We start from the raw sequence: 18,719 nt of genomic DNA on the forward strand, positions 1-18,719 counted from the left end.
AGGTGGCCTAGTAAGCCACTCAGTTCAAGGGATTTGGGATGGGCAACAAATGCTGCCTTGCCAATTGATGCTAACATCCCGTGAAAGAATAAATATAACTCTCAAGACTCTGCTGCCCTTGTCCTAAATCACACTGAGTCCTGTTCACCCATCATCTCTATGCTTGCTGACCAGCATTGACTCGGGTTAAGCAACCCTTTGGTTTTAAAATTCTCTTCCTTTTTTTCAAATCCCCCTGTCACCTCTCCTATTCCTATCCCTGTAATCTCTTCCAGCTGCGCAAACTTTTGAGATATCTGCGCTCCTCTAATTCTGGCCTCTTGAGCAACCCCGGTTTTAATTGTTCAACGCTGGTGGCCATTCCCTCAGCTGCCTAGGCGTTAAACTCTGGAATTCTCTTCCTAAACTTCTCCCACTCCCCATCTCGCTTTCTTCCTTGAAGATGATCTTTGAAACCTACCGCTTTGACCAAGCTTTTGGTTATCTGCCCTAATATCTCTTCATGTGGCTCTGTGTCAAGATTTTTGTTTGATGCTACTGTGAAGTGCCTAGGGACTTTTTACTAGGTTAAATGTGCTATACAAATACAAGTTGTTGTTTTTGTGTAAAGCTATGGGAATTCTATTATGAATTCACTGAAGAGTGAAAGATTAAGTCTTGCCATCAGAGCCTTTTGTGAACATTTGCAAAGAGTTATTCCTTTATGTAGACTGTACATTGCTGAATTCAATGGCTACAAGGCTGTATTTCTTAAAAAAAAGTCTTTGTCACATGAGGGAAATAAACCTACTCATGGTGTGGTGAATGCGCTTCACGTGCTCCAGGGATCTGTGCTGGATCATTTTTACTTTTATATAAATGATTTGAGTATAGGCCCAAAGAGGGGCAATATTAATCTTTATTGATGCCAAATTAGGGGGACTAGGACGGTTAGTGGAGTGGGCATTGTAGTGAAATGTGATGCAAATTTTAGAGAAGAGGAATAATTAGAGATTATTCAGGATGGACAGCAGTGAAGTCAATCTCCTACCATCTGCCCTATGGGTTCCTGTGGCTCAGCACCACACTACACACAGGAAAAAGTACTTAATTTACTAAAACATTTAATTCTCCAGGTCAGACAATAAAATGGCCGGGCCAGTGGAGCAGTTATATTTTGACTGGCTGTCACATTGGAATGGCAGTTTTTCACTTCTTGGGTGTGGGTTTAATTTCAATCTAAACTGATTTGATATGAAAGTTTAAAAGCAAAATACTGCGGTTGCTGGAAATCTGAAGTAAAAACAGAAAATGCTGGAAAAACTCATCAAGTCTGGCAGCATCTGCGGAGAGAGAAACAGAGTTTACGTTTCGAGTCTCATAGAGTCATAGAGGTCTAAAGCACAGAAAAAGGCCCTTCAGCCCATCGAGTTTGCGCTGGTCAAACAAGTACCTAACTATTCTAATCCCATTTTCCAGCACTAGGCCCCCTTGTATGCCATTGCATCGCAAGTGCACATCCAAATACTTCTTAAATGTTATGAGGGTTTCTGCCTCTACCACCCTTTCAGGCAGTGAGTTCCAGATTCCCACCACCCTCTGGGTGAAAAAATTCTTCCTCACATTCCCTCTAAACCTCCTGCCCCTTACCTTAAATCTATGCCCCCTTATTATTGATCCCTCCACCAAGGGGAAAAGATCCTTCCTGTCTACCCTATCTATGCCCCTCATCATTTTATACACCTCAAACATGTCCCCCCTCTGCTCCAGGGAACTCTAGCTGTGGCCCATCCGGCGTTTTATACAGTTCCAGCATAACCTCCCTGTCCTTATATTCTATGCCTCGGCTAATAAAGGCAAGTATCTCATATGCCTTCTTAACCACCTTACCTACCTGTCCTGCTACGTTAAGGGAGGGGTGGACATGCACACCAAGGTCCCTCTGATTCTCGGCACTTCCCAGGGTCCTGCCATTCAACGTGTATTCCCGTGCCTTGTTTGTCCTGCCCAGGTGCATCACCTTACGCTTATCCAGATTAAATTCAATTGTCCACTGATCAGCTTGCCTGACCAGCCCATCTATATCCTCCTGCAACCTAATGTTATCCTTCTCACTATTTACCACTCCACCAATTTTCGTGTCACCCGCGAACTTACTGATCAACCCTCCTACATTCAAGACTAAATCATTTATAAATACCATAAACAGCAAGGGACCCAGCACTGATCCCTGCGGAACCCCACTAGACACAGTCATCCAGTCACAAAAACACTCCTTGACCATCACCCACTGCTTCCTGCCACTCAGCCAACTCAGCGATTTGCCAAATTGCCTTGGATCCCACGGGCTCCTACCTTGGTTATCAGTCTTCCATGCGGGACCTTATCAAAAGCCTTGCTGAAGTCCACGTAGACTACGTCAAATGCATTGCCCTCATCTACACAGCTGGTCACCTTTTCGAAAAATTCAATCAAATTGGTCAGACATGACCTCCCCTTAACAAAACCATGCTGACTGTCCTTGATTAATTCCTGCCGCTCCAAGTGTAGATTAATTCTGTCCCTCGTAATTGCTTCCAATAGTTTCCCCTCCACTGAGGTTAGACTGACTGGCCTGTAGTTTCCTGGTTTATCCCTTCTTTCCTTGAATAACGGTACCACATTGGCTGTCCTGCAGTCCTCTGGCACCTCTCCTGTGGCCAGAGAGGTGTTGAAAATTATTGCCAGTGCTCCTGCTATCTCCTCCCTTGCCTAACTCAACAGCCTGGGATACATTTCATCTGGGCCTGGAGATTTATCTACTTTTAAGCCTGCCAGCCCACTTAGAACCTCCTCCCTCTCTATGCCAATTTCTTTAATTATATCACAGTCCTTCTGCCTGATTTCCATACCCACGTTGTCCCTCTCACTTTTAAACACCAACACAAAGTATTCATTTAGAACCCTACCTACGTCTTCCGGCTCCACACACAAATTACCACTATGGTCCTTAATGGGCCCTACTCTTTCCCTAGTTATCCTCTTACTCTTAATGTACTTAAATAACTTTGGATTTTCCTTTATTTCCCTGCCAATGTTTTCTCTTGCCCCCTTTTTGCTCTCGTAATTTTCTTTTCAAGATCCCCCCCCCCCGCACATTCTATACTCCTCTAGGGCTTCTGCTGTTTTGAGCCCTAGGTATCTGCCATAAGCCTCCCTTTTTCTCTTTATCCAATCCTGTATATCCCTCAACATCCAGGGTTCCCTGGATTTATTGGTCCCACCCTTTGTCTTTACTGGAATATGTTGGCCCTGTACTCTCCCTATTTCCTCCTTGAATGAGTCCCACTGCTCTGACGCAGATTTACCTAAAAGTAGCTGCTCCCAGTCCACTCAGGCTAATTCATATCTAATCTTATTAAAATCGGCCTTCCCCCAATTTAGAACTCTGATTTCTGGCCCATCCTTGTCCTTTTCCATAACAACCATGAACTTAACGGAGTTATGATCGCTATCTGCAAAATGCTCCCCCATAGATACCTCTACTGCTTGCCTGGCTTCATTCCCTAAAATTAAGTCCAGGACTGCCCCCCCTCTTGTAGGACCTTTTATGTACTGGCTTAAAAAGCTCTTCTGGATGCATTTTAAGAATTCCGTTCCATCTAAACCTATCACACTATGACTAACCCAGTTAATGCTGGGGAAGTTGAAATCCACCACTATTACTATCCTATTATTTTTACACTTCTCTGAAAGTTGCCTACATATCTCGTCTTCTATTTCTCTCTGACTGTTTGGGGGCCTATGGTACGCTCCTAGCAATGTGATTGCTCCTTTTTTGTTTTTAAGTTCTACCCACATGGCTTCATTTGAGGAGCCTTCTAACATGTCATCCCTCCTTACAGCTGTAATTGATTCCTTGATCAATATGGCGACACCCCCTCTTCTTTAACCCATCCCCTATCTCGCCTGAAGACCCTATATCTTGGAATATCTGCCAATCCTGCCCCCCTCTCAACCATGTCTCTGTGATAGCAATGACATCATACTTCCATGTGTTAATTTGTGCCCTCCAATCATCTGTCTTATTCGTCAGACTCCTTGCATTAAAATAAATACCACCCAACCTTGCCAAACTCCTTTGTGCCTTAACTGGCCTATAATTTCTATTGATTTCTATATAATTTCTATTCTATTGAGCCTTCCAGACTCACTTGCTCTCTCTTCCAATTTTGGCTGTGCATCTCCCCCTGCTGAACCTCCTCTCAGGACTCCATCCCCCTGCTAAGTTAGGTTAAACCCTCCTCAACAGCACTAGCAAACCTCCCTGTAAGGATGTTAGTCCCATTCTGGCTCAGGTGCAACCTGTTCGTCTTGTACAGGTCCCATTGTCCCCAGACACGGTCCCAATGTCCCAGAAATCTAAAGTCCTCCCTCCTGCACCATCTCTCCAGCCATGCATTCATCTGGATTAACCTCCTATTTCTTCTATACTCACAAGTACGTGGCACCGGATGTAATCCAGGCCCTTTGAGGTCCTATTTTTTAATGTTTCCTAGCTCTCTAAATTCTGCTTGCAGGACCTCATCTCTCTTTCTAACTATGTCGTTGGTACCAATATGTACCACGATCTCTGTCTGTCTGCCCTCTCCCTTTAGAATGCCCTGCAGCTGTTCAGTGATATCCTTGACCAAGGCACCAAGGAGGCAACATACCATCCTGGAGTCACGTCAATGGCCGCAGAAATGCCTGCCTGTTCCCCTTACTATCGAGTCTCCTACCACTATCACTCTTCCCCTCTTTTTCCTCCACCTGTACAGCTGAGCCACTCACAGTGCCATGAGTGTGGCTGCACTCCCCAGAGGAATTGTCACTCTCACCATTTTCCAACACAGAAAAATGGTTCTTGAGCAAGATGCACCCTGGGGATTTCCTGACTACCTGCCTGACACCTTTCTTCTGACTGATGGTCACCCATTCCCTCTCTGACTGCACTTCCGTAAACTGTGGGGTGACCACGTCTAAAAACACGCTGTCCACAAAACTCTCATCCTCGTCTGTATGACTCCTCTTCAGAGCTCTGATTTTTGGTCCCTGTATTTAAGAAAGGATATACTGGCATTAGAGGCAGTTCAAAAGAGATCCATTAGGCTGATTCCTGGGATGAAGGGGTTGACTTATCAAGAACGGCTAAACAGGTTAAGCCTTTATTCATTAGAGTTTAGAAGAATGAGGGGTGATCTTATTGAAATGAACAAGATCCTGAGGGGACTTGACAGGGTAGATGTTGAGAAGATGTTTCCACTTGTGGGTGAGCCTCGAACTAAGGAACATAGTTACAGAATAAGGGGACACTCATTTAAAACAGATGCGAAGGGATTTCTTCTCTGAGGGTAGTGAATGTCTGGAATTCTCTACCCTATAGAGTTGTGGAGGCTAGATCACTGGAAGTATTTAAAGAGGAGGTAGATAGATTTTTGAAATAATTGGAGTTGAGGGCTATGAGGAGCTGGCACGAAAGAGGAGTTGAGGCCTGGGGCAGATCAGCCGTGATCTTATTGAATGGTGGGGCAGGCTTGAGGGGCTGAATGGCCTACTACTTCTTATGTTATTATGTAACATTTACACTAAGGCACATAATTAACAGCTCTTACTCTTGCAACGGCCATGAGAGTGTTTGTGCTGACATGAAGTGATCAATTTGGAACTGTTCTGGTCACAACATTGACCTCCTTCACTTTGACAAACACTACGTCCCATATGCCTTCAAGTCTAACCAAAATTTTTTTGCATGGATTTTGCATGGCTCGCTTGGAGCTGAGGCGGGTGTGTGGTGGCTGGAATGTAGCCCTTATATTGCATCAGGCCATTTCAAACAACAGTTCTTGCTTCAGAGCCTCTTCGATGACACTTGCTAACCAGTTGTTTACCAAGAAATGTTTTTGGAGGCCTTTTTCAAAGGTGAATTGTGCGGAATTATTTTTAGTTTGTTTACTGATAAATATTTTGTGCCAGCTTTTAGGATTAGCCCTGGTGTGGTCACAATTGTTCTAACGGTGAGCAGTAGACAGCAGTGTCCCGCAAACAATAATGAGACAGATGACTAGTTAATTTGTTATTGTGTATAGAGGGATAACTGTTGGCCAGGATACTGGGAGATCTTGAATAGTACCCTTGGATCTTTAATATGCACCTGAGAAGGCAGATGAGTTGGTGATGATTTAGTTTGATGTTTTGTCCAAAAGATGACACCTGACATTTCCTCAGTACTGGAGCAAAAAGCCAGCCTCAATTATGTGCTTAAATCGGGATTGGAATTTGAATTATAACATGCTGGCTCCGGTGAGAGTAGTACCCCTGAGCTAGGTCTTGAATCCATTCACAAAGTCTATTGCTTTATTGCACAGACTTAATTATAAATAGATTTCAATTTCTAGCATATCAGTAGTTTTTACTTTCTGTTCAGAAGTAGTTTTTATCATTTATTATCGGTAGACTATTCATTCTTGGAGGGCATTTCAACCCACACCAAGCCCTGTCCTCACCTGATGAACATATACCATCCATAAGGGATTGCTGTTCCCCACCTCTCTACAAATGCTGTATTTATTGGCTAATCCAATCTGCAACAGAAAGAAATCCTAGACTTAAAGAGTGACTGGCATGTATGCTGATCAATGCTCCATAATGTTCTCATTTCCTTTCTTAAGCTTTGCATTCAGCTGGAGTTATTTTTTTTATTTATTCCTGTGATGTGTGTCACTGACAAAGCTAGCATTTGTTGCCCACCCTTAGTTGTCCTTGAGAAGGTGGTGGTGAGCCACCTGCTTGAACTGCTGCAGTCCATCTGGTGTAGGTACACAACAGTGCTGTTTGGAAGGGAGTTCCAGGGTTTTGATCCAGCAACAGTAAAGAAACGGCAATATAGTTCCAAGTCAGGATGGTGTGTAGCATGGAGGGGAACTTGCAGGTGGTGGTGTTCCTATGCCCTCCACTGATGATAATAGAAGTCACAGATTTTGAAGGTGTCATCAAAAGTGTCTTGCCAAGTTGCTGTAGTGCATCTTGTAGATGGTACACACTGGTGCCCTTGTCTTTTTAGGTGGTAGAGGTGGCAGGTTTGGAAGGTGTTATTGAAGAAACATTGACAATTTACTGCAATGCATCTTGTAGATGGTACACACTGCTGCCACTATGTGTCAGTGATGAAGGGAATGAATGTTTAAGGTGGTGAATGGGATGCCAATCAAGCGGGCTGCTTTGTCTTGGACAGTGTCAAGCTTCTTGAGTGTTATGGGAGCTGCACTCATCCAGGCAAGTGGGGAGTATTCCATCACACTCCTGACTTGTGCCTTGTAGATGGTGGATAGGCTTTGGGGAGTCAGGGGGTGAGTTACTTGCTGTAGAATTCCCAGCCTCTGACATGCTCTTGTAGCCACAGTATTTATATGGCTGGCCAAGTTCAATTTCTGGTCAATGGTAACCCCCAGGATGTTGATAATTGATATTGGTGCACTGAATGGAAACTAAGTGGATGAGTGGGGCTCTGATGCCTCATGGCTATTGATTGTCCTCTCAATATTTGTATTAAAGTGCAAGTGAAGTGTAATGGTAGGCTAAATTCCTCAGTGCAGCAATAACTTAGTTTTAGTTAAGCTTATGCTAACATTGACCTGCCTGGAACTTCTAGACTAATATGTTTAGTTGTGAATGTTTCTCCTCTTCCCAACTGGAAATGAATTTTCTAAATCATAAACTACTTCAGCTTTTCTACTTTATTCCTACACAGTGATGGTGTGCAGGTTGGGGTCTGTGATTTCCTTGTCTTGGTTGTGCTGCAAGGCGGGGAATTAATTATTTTCTTATTGCCCCTCCTTCCAAAGAGGATTGTTGAAACTTGGAGCATAAATCACCATAGTCCATCGTTATTACCTCCTCATGATCTCGTGAAAATATATCGCCCCAGGCCTTGGAGCAGTGTACCTAGCCAGCTGTGTGCCCTGAAGAATGGCACTGGGTCAGAGCTCTAAAAAGGGGGGAAGAAAATTTTAAAAAGAAAAAAAAGATAGGATTGCACCGTTCACTCTATGCTGCATTGTATCTATACACAAGTTGTGTCCAGAGGCTATATGTACATTCGTAGTGAAATAGTCAAATTACATGTTGTTGCTCCTGCAATTTTTGACGAAGTTGGACCAGAAGTAAACCTATTAGCATCTTTCAAATGGACTGCTACTCCTTCAAAACGTTTGAGCTTGCAGTCACTTGTTTCCAGATGAGTACACAATATTAAACAGTAGCTTGCTGTCCAGACTGTAATATTATTTTCATAGAGAATAGCAGTTGCTGCGAATGATTTAGAAGTGGAGCATCATTTCCTCACTTTTGAATTTCAACCCTCTGGAGATAAAGCCTTTTAGTTCCTGTGGACTGTGGAATCGAGTTACAAGTCAGTGATCTAAAAGAGTGGGTGGGACAAGCTTGTGGGAATGACTTGTTCAATTCCATCCATGGTCTCACCCCACCCTGTCTCTGGGACCTTGTCCAGCCTCAGATCTTTTTATCCTTCCAGTTCTGCCCATTTCTGCATGCACAATTTCTTTTGTCACATGATGGGTAACTGTGTCTTCAGCTCTGGAATTTCCCCCAAACTTCTCTGCCTTTCTACTGCTCTCTTCATTAGGATGCTGTTTGAAACCTTTCTCTTTGACTAAGTATCCTAATAAACAGTTAGGAGGTTCACTATCAAATTTTGTCTGAAAATGCTCCTGTAAAGCGCCGTGGGACATTTTAATGCATTAAAGGTGCTATATAAATACAATGGCCCACTCCTGATTTTAAAAAAAAGCAGTGACTCCAGGAGAAGCTCTTTGAAAGCCAGTTCCCTCCACCTTCTGTTCTGAATGTGTGGTTGATGCAAGAGCACACTTGTGATGGCAGCCTACTAATACTTTGCTCAAAGGCCATACGGTATTTGCAAACATGACACGAGAGTGTGTGGGCCAATCATCTGATCTCTGAGAGTTGACATAATTGCTGAATTCAAAAGCGAAATACAATGATGCTGGAAATCTGAGCTAAAAGCAGAGAATGCTGGAAATATTCAGCCATCCTGGCAGCATCTGTGGAGGGAGAAACAGTTAAGGTTTCGGGTCGATTAACTTTCATCAGAGCAGGAAGAAGTTAGAGATATGACAGGTTTTAAGCAAGTACAGAGGCAGGGAAGGGCGGAGGGGAGAACAAAAGGGAAGATCAGTGATAAGGTGGAAGGTCAGACAGTTAAATGAGCAAAAGGGTGATGGTATGAAGCAAAAGGCAATGGTAATGGGACAAGCAAGTAAAGGTATGAAGACTGTACCTTTTTCTTTTCCTGACTCTTTACTTGCTTAAAACCTATTACACCTGACTTTTTCCAGTTCTGATTAGAGGCTGTTGATCTTTAGTGTTAACCATTTCTCTCTCTGCGTAATGCTACCTGACCTGCTGAGTATTTCCAGCATTCTTTGTTCTCGTTGCAGATTTCAAGTTTGTCCTCACCTCTGGTCAACTGGCAGCTGAACCATTGAGAAAGCTTTGCGAGGTCAATTCTAAATCAATAACTTCTTAAATTTGCTTTTGAAGCAAAATTTTGGATCATTTAGACCTGAGGAATTTTTAATTTAAGAAGGATGTTTGCGGACTCATTATGATCATAGTCTTTCATGTCATAAAGTGCTACCTGCTTCGGATTTTTATAAATTTCATCTTTTCTTGCATTAAATTCTATTACCTGTCGATCACAGCATAGAAGTCAACCTTTGAAACCTCCAGAAATCCTCCCAAAAATGGGGTTGTTTTGTACACCTAGTGTAAGAATGTGAACCGCCAGTGTGTGAGGTGGCCATTTTGAAATGTGGAGAAAAAGCACGACACTATTAATTAAATTAATGTGCCACGCCTTATTGAATGGATTAATTGTACAGATATCTTTTACCACAATCAAAAGGTTCTAAAACTGTCAAATTCATTGTTTTTGGCATCCGACGCAAAATACGTAATCAAATTCATTCTGAGTCACTTTGTCAATGGCATCAGCACATGGATCCCACTGTGGATCAGATTTGGTGCTTTTGCTTTCAGAATCATCTCTCCAGCACAAATCACCCTCCTTTCTATCCATTGAATTGGGTGTGCTACATATTTTTTGAACAATGTAATGACATTTTAGCATTACTAGCATACTGCAAAACATCAAGCAGGGCAATGCGCATATTTCCATTCTTTGTAAATGTTGTTTCTCCATCGAACATCTACTCATTCCATTTGGCGCAAACACGATCCTTGAATTATTTGTTGAGGCACGCACCCAAAGGTTGAACTATATAAGGACATAAGAAATAGGATCGGTAGTAGCCATTTGGCACCTCAAGCCTGTTCCGCCATTCAATAAGATCATGGTTGATCTGATTGTAGCCTTAGCTCCACTTTCCTGCCTGTCCCCCACAATCCTTGACTCTCTTATCAGTCAAAAATCTGTCCAACTCTGCCTTGAATATGTTCAGTGAGCCAGCCTCCACTGCTCTCTATGAAAGAGATTTCCAACATTTATGACCTCTGAGAGAAGAAATTCCTCCTCTTAAATAGGAGATCCCCTGATTTTAAAACAGTGCCCCTTAGTTCTATATTCCCTCACGAGGAGAAACAACCTCTCAGCATCTGTCTTGTCAAGCCCTCAGAATCTTATATGTTTCAATAAGATCATCCCTCATTCTTCCAGACTCCAATGAGTATAGGCCCAACTAGCTCAACCTTTCCTCAAAGGACAAACCCCTCATCTCAGGAATCAGCTTGGTGAACCTTCTCTGAACTGTTTCTAATGCAAGTATGTCCTTTCTTAAGGTGACCAAAACTATACACAGTGTGGTCTCACCAATGCTCTGTACAGTTGTAGCATGATTTCCCTACTTTTACCTTTCACTCCACCCACCCCCACCCCCCATACAGTATAGGCCAAAACCTCGTTTGCCTTCCAAATTATTTGCTGTACCTGCATGCTGACTTTTTGTGAATAATGTACAAGGACACCCAGGTCTCTCTGTACTGCAGCATTCTGCAGTCTCTCTCCATTTAAATAATCTTCTTTTCTATTCCTTCTGCCAAAGTGAACAACCTCACAGTTTCCCACTTTATATTCCATTTGTCAAATTTCTGCCTACTCAGTTAACCCATCTATATTTCTTCGGAGACTCTTTGTATCCTCCTCACAGCTTGTTTTCCTACCTATCTTTGTTTCTCCAGCAATTTTTGCTACAATACAGTCGGTCCCTTCATCCAACTCATTAATTTGGATCGTAAATAGTTGAGGCCCCAGCACTGAATCCTGTGGCACTTCACCAGTTACAGTTTGTCATCCTGAAAATGAACCGTTTATCCCAACTCTCTGTTTCCTGTTAGTTAGTCGGTTCCTTATTCATACTAATATACAACCCCCAACACAATATGCTGTTATCTTGTGCAGTAACCTTTTCTGTGGCATCTTCAGGAATGCCTTTTGGAAATCTAAATACACAACATCTACTGATTCCCCTTTATCCACCCAGCTTGTTACATCCCCAGAGAACTGCAAAACCATGTTGACTCTGCCTGATAGTATTATGATTTTCTAATTGTCTGGCAATTACCTCTTTAATAATGGATTCTAGCATTTTCCCAATGATAGACGTTAGGCTAACTGACCTGTAGATTCCTGCTTTCTGTCTCCCTCCTTACTTGAACAAAGGTATTACATTTTTCAATCTGCTGGGGACCTTTCCAGAATCTAGGGAATTTTTGGAAGATTACAACCAATGCATCCACTACTGTTGCAGCTACTTCTTTTAAAACCCTAGGTCGCAGGCCATCAGATCCAGGGAACTTGTCAGCCCTTACGTCCCATTAGTAATCCCATTACTTTTTCTCTAGTGATAGTGATTGCTCTAAATTCCTCCATCCCTTTTTGGCTCTTGATTTTCTACTATTCTTGTGATGCTTTTTGTGCCATCTCCTGCTCTCTCTTCGTTTCCTGTTATTAATTCCCCAGTCTCATCCTATGAGGGACGAATGCTCACTTTAGCTGCTATGGATGTTAGACACCCTGGCATAACTGTAATGTAGGTGTTATTTCTTTGTTGACACTGCTTGATCTCATCAGTTATAGAGGTTCTGAACAGGCCCCACATTAATTACCTGCATTCTTTGCATAAGCTACATGGCTGTCTATTTCATGTATTATCGATCCTTAACTTCACTCCGACCCTCATCCGCCCATCCGTTCTCATGGATCTGCACAAAAACTTACTAGAGGGGACTTGAGTTTCAACATAATTTTAAGTTTGAAAATTACCATAGGCTTTAATTTTCTCCCGCTGGCAATGCAGGCTCGTACCACTATTAATCTTATCATCTCCTGTCACTTTGCTAGATCTGTTTTCGAATCTTGCCACGCCACAGTTCAGTTGCTGAGCATTTTGCAATTCATGGGCGTTTCATGTTGCTGATGGGTCCTAATGGGTACTCGCATTTTTGCTGCTGTCTGATGATGAATCGCTGCTAAGCAATAACTTTGGCATCAAGGCCTTTTGGTAGTCTAGGAATGATCTTGATTTTCCGCTGCAACATTAGATATCTTCATTCCATAAAGCGGCTACGCCAACTACCTGTTGCTCTCAAATCTTTGTTGGGCTCAGGGTTTGATTTGGCCCACTTAAGTGCATGTTTATACATTGCATTTCTTGTGATGGTGTAACCATTCTGCGATTTTTGAAAACCCATTTAGATACATGCTCTCAAGATCAGGCCAGTGGCTGGCCCCTGTTCTCATGGTGCATTTGACCTTGGGCGTCTTCTTCAGGGTAGATTCCTCCTCCTTCCATTCTCGCACCAGTTTCTCACTAACACCAAATTCCTTTGCTGCAGCACAGCTATTTGCTATTATTTAGCAAATGTTACGACTTTTAGCTTGAAAACCGTTTCATACTTCACTCTTTTTGCTGGAGGACCCATTTCTGTTCATCGCTCACCATGCCATGTGCGGTCTGCTCCTTGTGGGTGTGTCTTAAACTCCCGCGCATCTTGTCCGCAACACAGCCCATGTCGCCTGCTCGATCCCATGTGCTGACTTACATAAAAGGTAAGTAACATATGCATTCCTGGGGTGAAAAATTGAGGCCAACCATTAATGGGAGTCTAGCAGGCCGTGGCTGGAAAGGGGGTTAGCTTATACAACGAGTATATACAAAAGCATGATTTTTGGCACCGAAGAAACTACAGTATCTGTGTTATAATATCTGGAGTGATATAATATTTGTGCAGCACAGTTGGTCTGGCTGCCTTGAGTTAACTGGCTTGGAGCCAGTTGGCTAGAAGCTCAGCCTCAAAGTATATAACTTTTTTTTAAAAAAAACAGTCCTCATTGTAAAATGTATTACATAATGCATAGCTGTGATTAGGCATAGCAGTTTTCTGTCTATGTTTCCTGTGCTCAAGAGGACAGAGAGAAATATAAACCAGTGTTCTAAAAGACGAACTTGTTTGCTTACAGAATGCATTTTGTTTTGTTTGTAGGCTGTTGGTATCAAACGGCAGAAAATATTGATACTTTTGATTTGGATGGATCTTCATTTTTTGCTAAACTGTAGTGTGCCTTTGTCATTGGTGACAAGCAAAGGCTACCACTCATACTCTCTCATTTATTACCCCCTTCCCAGGAGAATGGGAACTTTGAACTTTTCCCAGGTACATTTCAGAGTATCTTACCGGTTCAGCTGGTAGAGGTTTTGGAGCAGCCACCTATCTATCTGCCTGCCTGCAGGCTTGGCAGTAAATAATTTGTGGAACCAGCAGACATGGAATCATACAATCTTTCAATATGTTTTGTCTGCCAGCTGTATGGAAGAGCTATCCAGTCAGTCTCACTGCCCTGCCCTTTTTCCATTCCATACCCCTGCAAATTTCTCCTTTTCACGTATAGATCCAATTTGAAAGCTATTATCGAACCTGCTTCCACCAACTTTTCAGACAATACGTTCCAGACCATCATAACTCGCTGTGTAAAATCAATTCTCCCTGTTGCCCCTCCCCATCCCCTCTGGATTTTTGCCAATTATCTTAAGTCCGTAGATAAAAGCAAAATATTGCGGATGCTGGAAATCTGAAACAAAAGCAGAAAATGCTGGAAAATCTCAGCAGGTCTAACAGCACCTGTGGAGTGAAAAACAGAGTTGACGTTTCGAGTCCATATGACACCTCTTCAGAGCTAAAGTGAAGTAAAATGTGATGAAATTTATACTGTTTAAGGGGATGGAGCAGGTGAAGCTGGATAGAAGGCCAGTGATAGGTGGAGGCTAAGGAGAGATTGACAAAGATGCCATGGAGAAAAGGACAAAGGGGCATTAGTGGTAGTGGTAAAGGCTAAAGGGTGTGCTGATAATGGCATTAAGGTAAGAACGCAGGATGTGATAATAGCAGGACAAGGGTAAGCACTTTGGAAAGAACAACGTGAACAGTGACAGGTGGCCCTTGTGGGGTGGGGGGAGGGGACAATGGTGGGAAAAAAGATCGAAAATAGGATAAAAGGTGGGGATAAAACAATGAATAAAAATAAAAACAAGTGGATGAAAAAACATAGAAATTAAAAAATAAAAGTGAATATTGAAAAAGGGGGGGATAAAAACGGGGTGGGGATGGAGGAGAGAGTTCATGATCTGAAGTTGTTGAACCCAATGTTAAGTCCGGAAGGCTGTAAAGTGCCTATGGAAGCCCAACGCAAACTGGAGGAACAGCACCTCCTCTTCTGATTAGGCACTTTACAGCCTTCCGGACTTAACATTGAGTTCAAGAACTTCAGACCATGAACTCTCTCCTTCATCCTCATCCCTTTTTTATAACCCCTTTTTTCAATATACATTTTAATTTTAATTTTTATATTTATTTTCATTTATTTTCATTTTTATTCATTGTTTTATCCCCACCTTTTATCCTATTTATGATCTTTTTTCCCACCATTCTCCCCTCTCCTGAGCCCACCCCCACAAGGGCCATCTGTTGCTTGTTCATGTTGTTCTTTTCAGAGTGTTCATCCTTGTCCTGCTATTATCACACTTGGCTTTCTCACCTTAATGCAACCATCAGCACCTCCTTTAACCAGTACCACTACCATTACCGCCCCTTTGTCCATGGCATCTTTGTCAATCCCTCCTTAGCCCCCACCTAATCGGAAGAAGAGGTGCTGTTCCTCCAGTTTGCGTTGGGCTTTCATAGGCACTTTGCAGCCTTCTGGACTTAACATTGGGTTCAAAACTTCAGACCATGAACTCTCTCCTCCATTCCCACCCCTTTTTTATCCCCTCTTTTTCAATATTCACTTTTATTTTTTGAAGCTGGCCCTCTATCCAGCTTCACCTGCTCCACCCCCTTAAACAGTATAAATTTCATCACATTTTACTTCTCTTTAGCTCTGAAGAAGAGTCATACAGACTCGAAATGTTAACTCTTGTCTTTCTCTCCACAGATGCTGTTGGACCTGCTGAGTTTTTCCAGCATTTTGTTTTAATTCCTTTGGTTACTGGCCCCCCCCTGCCAGTGGAATTAGCTTCTAACCTGCCTACTCTTTTAAATCCTTCGCAATTTTAATCTTCTCTTAATCTTTTCTGCTCTTAAGGAGAACAATCCCAGTTTCTCTGGCCCATCAACATAACTGTGAAGTCCCTCATCCCTGAAGGACAATAATCACGCATCATGAGTGGTTGACTCAAAAATAAATGCCTTCAGCATTAATGGGGAGTAATAAGCTGGAGGTGTTTCCAATTTATTGTAGGCTGTGGTACTTTTTAAAATGCTCAGAGTGTATAAAAAGTCTGCAGGAAGTCTGGGGATTTCTATTTTCTGCCCAATCTGGATCCAATTTAAAAACCCAGTTTTAATAAGTAACTTAAGTGGCCTGGAATAATATCAGTGTTGGAGGTCTCGTTGTGGAACACAACTTATTCAGTGCTTATCACTGCTGATATACAGAAACCAGAATTGATGCTTAAGAATGAAATAGTGGTGAAGTTTTAGCAACTAGAGGAATTTAACTGGCCCTCATTAATGTGGGATATGCATGTATTTGCTAAAAGAGCAACATATTGTAGTTCAGTAACATGCTGGTTTCTATGTCAGGTTTGATGAATCCTACCTACTATTGTTTGCATCAACCCTGAGATATGTTGTAGCCTTGTATCACCATCCATCTTGCATTGTTCATCTATGATACTTATAGGTTGTCCACTGTATTGCATACAGGTAGTTTGCTACACCTGTAATCGTGCAGAGATGCTAACCTGGCCTGTGCTTTAAGGTATGGGTCAGGTACTTCCTGTGGGAATCCAGGTACAGTACTTGTAACTGCTTATAAATTCTTCAGGCCAGTTGATTACTTGTAAGCTTCAGGTTGGAAGATGTGCATCTGTAACAGTGTGATGAGTGCACACAGCTTTAAAGGACTTCAGCATTTCTCAACCAGAATGAATGTAATGAAAATCGATGCTTAAATAAGTATATTTCTGCAAAGTTCTTTTTTGAATGTTGCTGTTGCTACTGGAGCTGACTGCCTACTCCAAAAGCACTTGCCTCCTCTTCCTAAGTTAGCCTTGGCCCTTGTCATTAAAGCTGTGGCAATGAATTTCATATTTATCCAAGTCATTTAGGGCAGTTTACCATTGAGAGTTAATGGCTTGCAAGCTAGCAAATGGGTCCATACCAACATCTTTGCTTACAATACAACCTCAGTTCAGTACTATCCACATTGAATTTTCAGCATAGTTTTAATTTTAAAATTGCTCCGAATGATAGATATAGAACAAGGATCAGTGCTGAATCATGGTGATGCAATCGGGGAAATGCTTGAGTATGCTCTGCTGAAATTTCGAGTAACAGGATTTTTCAAAATCTGCCAAGGTGTCAGACTGAACAAATTGCTTGAATGTATCAACCCTGAGAGACTGGGTAGTGGGAAGTTGGATTGTTTCTTCCTGCTGTTGGGGTGGGGGGTGGCGGGGTGAGCTAGCTGGATAGATAGGCAAGACGTCCGTTGGTCCTGAGGAAGGGAGAGGGGTGAAGACAGTCCATGTGTTCTGACTGGAACCAGAGATACTGTTAATTATTAATGTGCTCTAGTTGACACACATTTAGGTTTGGGGGTTACTTTGGGAGAGGTTGTTCAATTCTGTACGAGGGTCTCTACACAGAAATGGGAGAATGCTCTAGTAGCTTGTAAATTAGCTGCCCTTTTTTATATATATTTTGTCTTGTATAATATGTTTAAAAAAAGGTGCTGGAAATGGCAGAAATATCAAATGAGGTGGCATTGTGGTGTTGTCACTTGGCAAACTTGGGCTATTCTTTAGATCTTGCAAACCCTAAGGATTTTTATTCTAATATGGCTGTGCTTTATTGCTAATGAATACTAATGCATAGGTTGACCAGGAATCCTACCTTTTGACAGGCCTGTCCTGATCCTGATTAATTATTTAGAACTAATTAAATGCCCAGATTAAAGAGAGAGTTTATGAATTACAGGTGCATTGGTTTATCAGATGAAGAAATCCAGTTAATGCACTGTAACTTCTCAAATCCAGAAAACTATTGTCTGGAAACGCCAGATGTCTGGAAATTTGAGCAGACCCAAGTAACTCACTTCATCATTTTATTACAGTACTTTGGCAGCAGAAGCATTGCAGGATGCAGCACTTGGATAAATAAAACATTTTTAATTACTGCTTTATCATGTTTTCTCACTGTTTTATGTTTCGGGTAAATATCTATGATGTTTTCTAGTTCACACCCTTGTGGTTAGGCATTGCAATGTCATTCTATAATCCATAAAATTGCAAAATCCAGAAATGGCTCAGTCCCAAGCATCCCGGACTAGAGAGGTTACAGTACAATATATATCATCAATTTCTAAAGTCAGTCCCCAAGGCCCAATTGTCTTGCAATGATTTTATAATAATGAGACTCATATCTTGGATTTTCATAGATTCTGGGGATGCCTGGGTTCATTGGATTTTTCTACATATCTGGGGAAGGTCTCTTGGAGAAGCATTCTGCATTTGTTGCATTGGTGATGCATTATTCCTGTTGTACATTAATGAAAAAAAATTCCACCAAGTTTTCTTTCAGTAGCTAATGTGATCTTATAGAAGTTTGGGCAGAGAATCTGTGAAATTGTGTTAGTATTTGCAGGGTCTACGAAATAGAAAAGGTGGTAAGCTGCTGATCTACAATCTGGTGTAGTTGACTGCTTAGACTTTGAGAGAGTGCTGTACAGTATTGCAAACTTGAAGATGCAGTGTGCATTCCAAAATACCAAATTGCAACTTAAACAGTCTTTCAGCAATTGCTTTTAAAGCGTAGAATAAAATGTCTAAGTCCTGGGAGTTTGTGTGTCTAATACTCTCAGGAAAGGCACAGTAGCTACCTTGTCCTTGAGTTTCTATTAATTTGCCTCCCTCTGCCCTTGCCTGTCCTGAGGTTGGCAGTTCTACAGAACCTTGCCAAATCAGCCATTTATGATGTCACATAGGTCGACTATAGTAGCATGACAGTCCAAAGTGACATCCTGCATTGTCCAGTGTGCAGTTCTGGGAGAAACCGACTGGATAGCAATCAGGAGACGGATTTTGGAATTGTGTGTTTAATCCCTCCAGCTCCTTATCACTAGCCTATGGACATGGAGACCCATAACAGTGCGCATTGTATCTGAG

The 18,719-nt window shown here is 42.1% G+C and overlaps 1 protein-coding gene across 7 annotated transcripts in view; it reads left to right on the forward strand.

Annotated features, from left to right (window-relative positions):
• Window positions 1–18,719, forward strand: part of nbeal1 (neurobeachin-like 1) — a 309,051-nt gene that overhangs the window by 24,730 nt on the left and 265,602 nt on the right. Inside the window, exon 1 of one of the 7 annotated variants that reach the window (XM_041200545.1) lies at window positions 16,300–16,344. The exons of the other annotated variants lie outside the window; for them this stretch is intronic. Coding sequence (XP_041056479.1) covers window positions 16,315–16,344 — 30 coding nt within the window. The 5' untranslated portion in view covers window positions 16,300–16,314. Of the gene's footprint in view, window positions 1–16,299; window positions 16,345–18,719 lie in introns of those variants that run through there. 7 annotated transcript variants of the gene reach the window in all.

The sequence above is a fragment of the Carcharodon carcharias genome, chromosome 12 (assembly GCF_017639515.1).
Source record: "Carcharodon carcharias isolate sCarCar2 chromosome 12, sCarCar2.pri, whole genome shotgun sequence".
Classification (NCBI taxonomy): Eukaryota; Metazoa; Chordata; class Chondrichthyes; order Lamniformes; family Lamnidae; genus Carcharodon; species Carcharodon carcharias.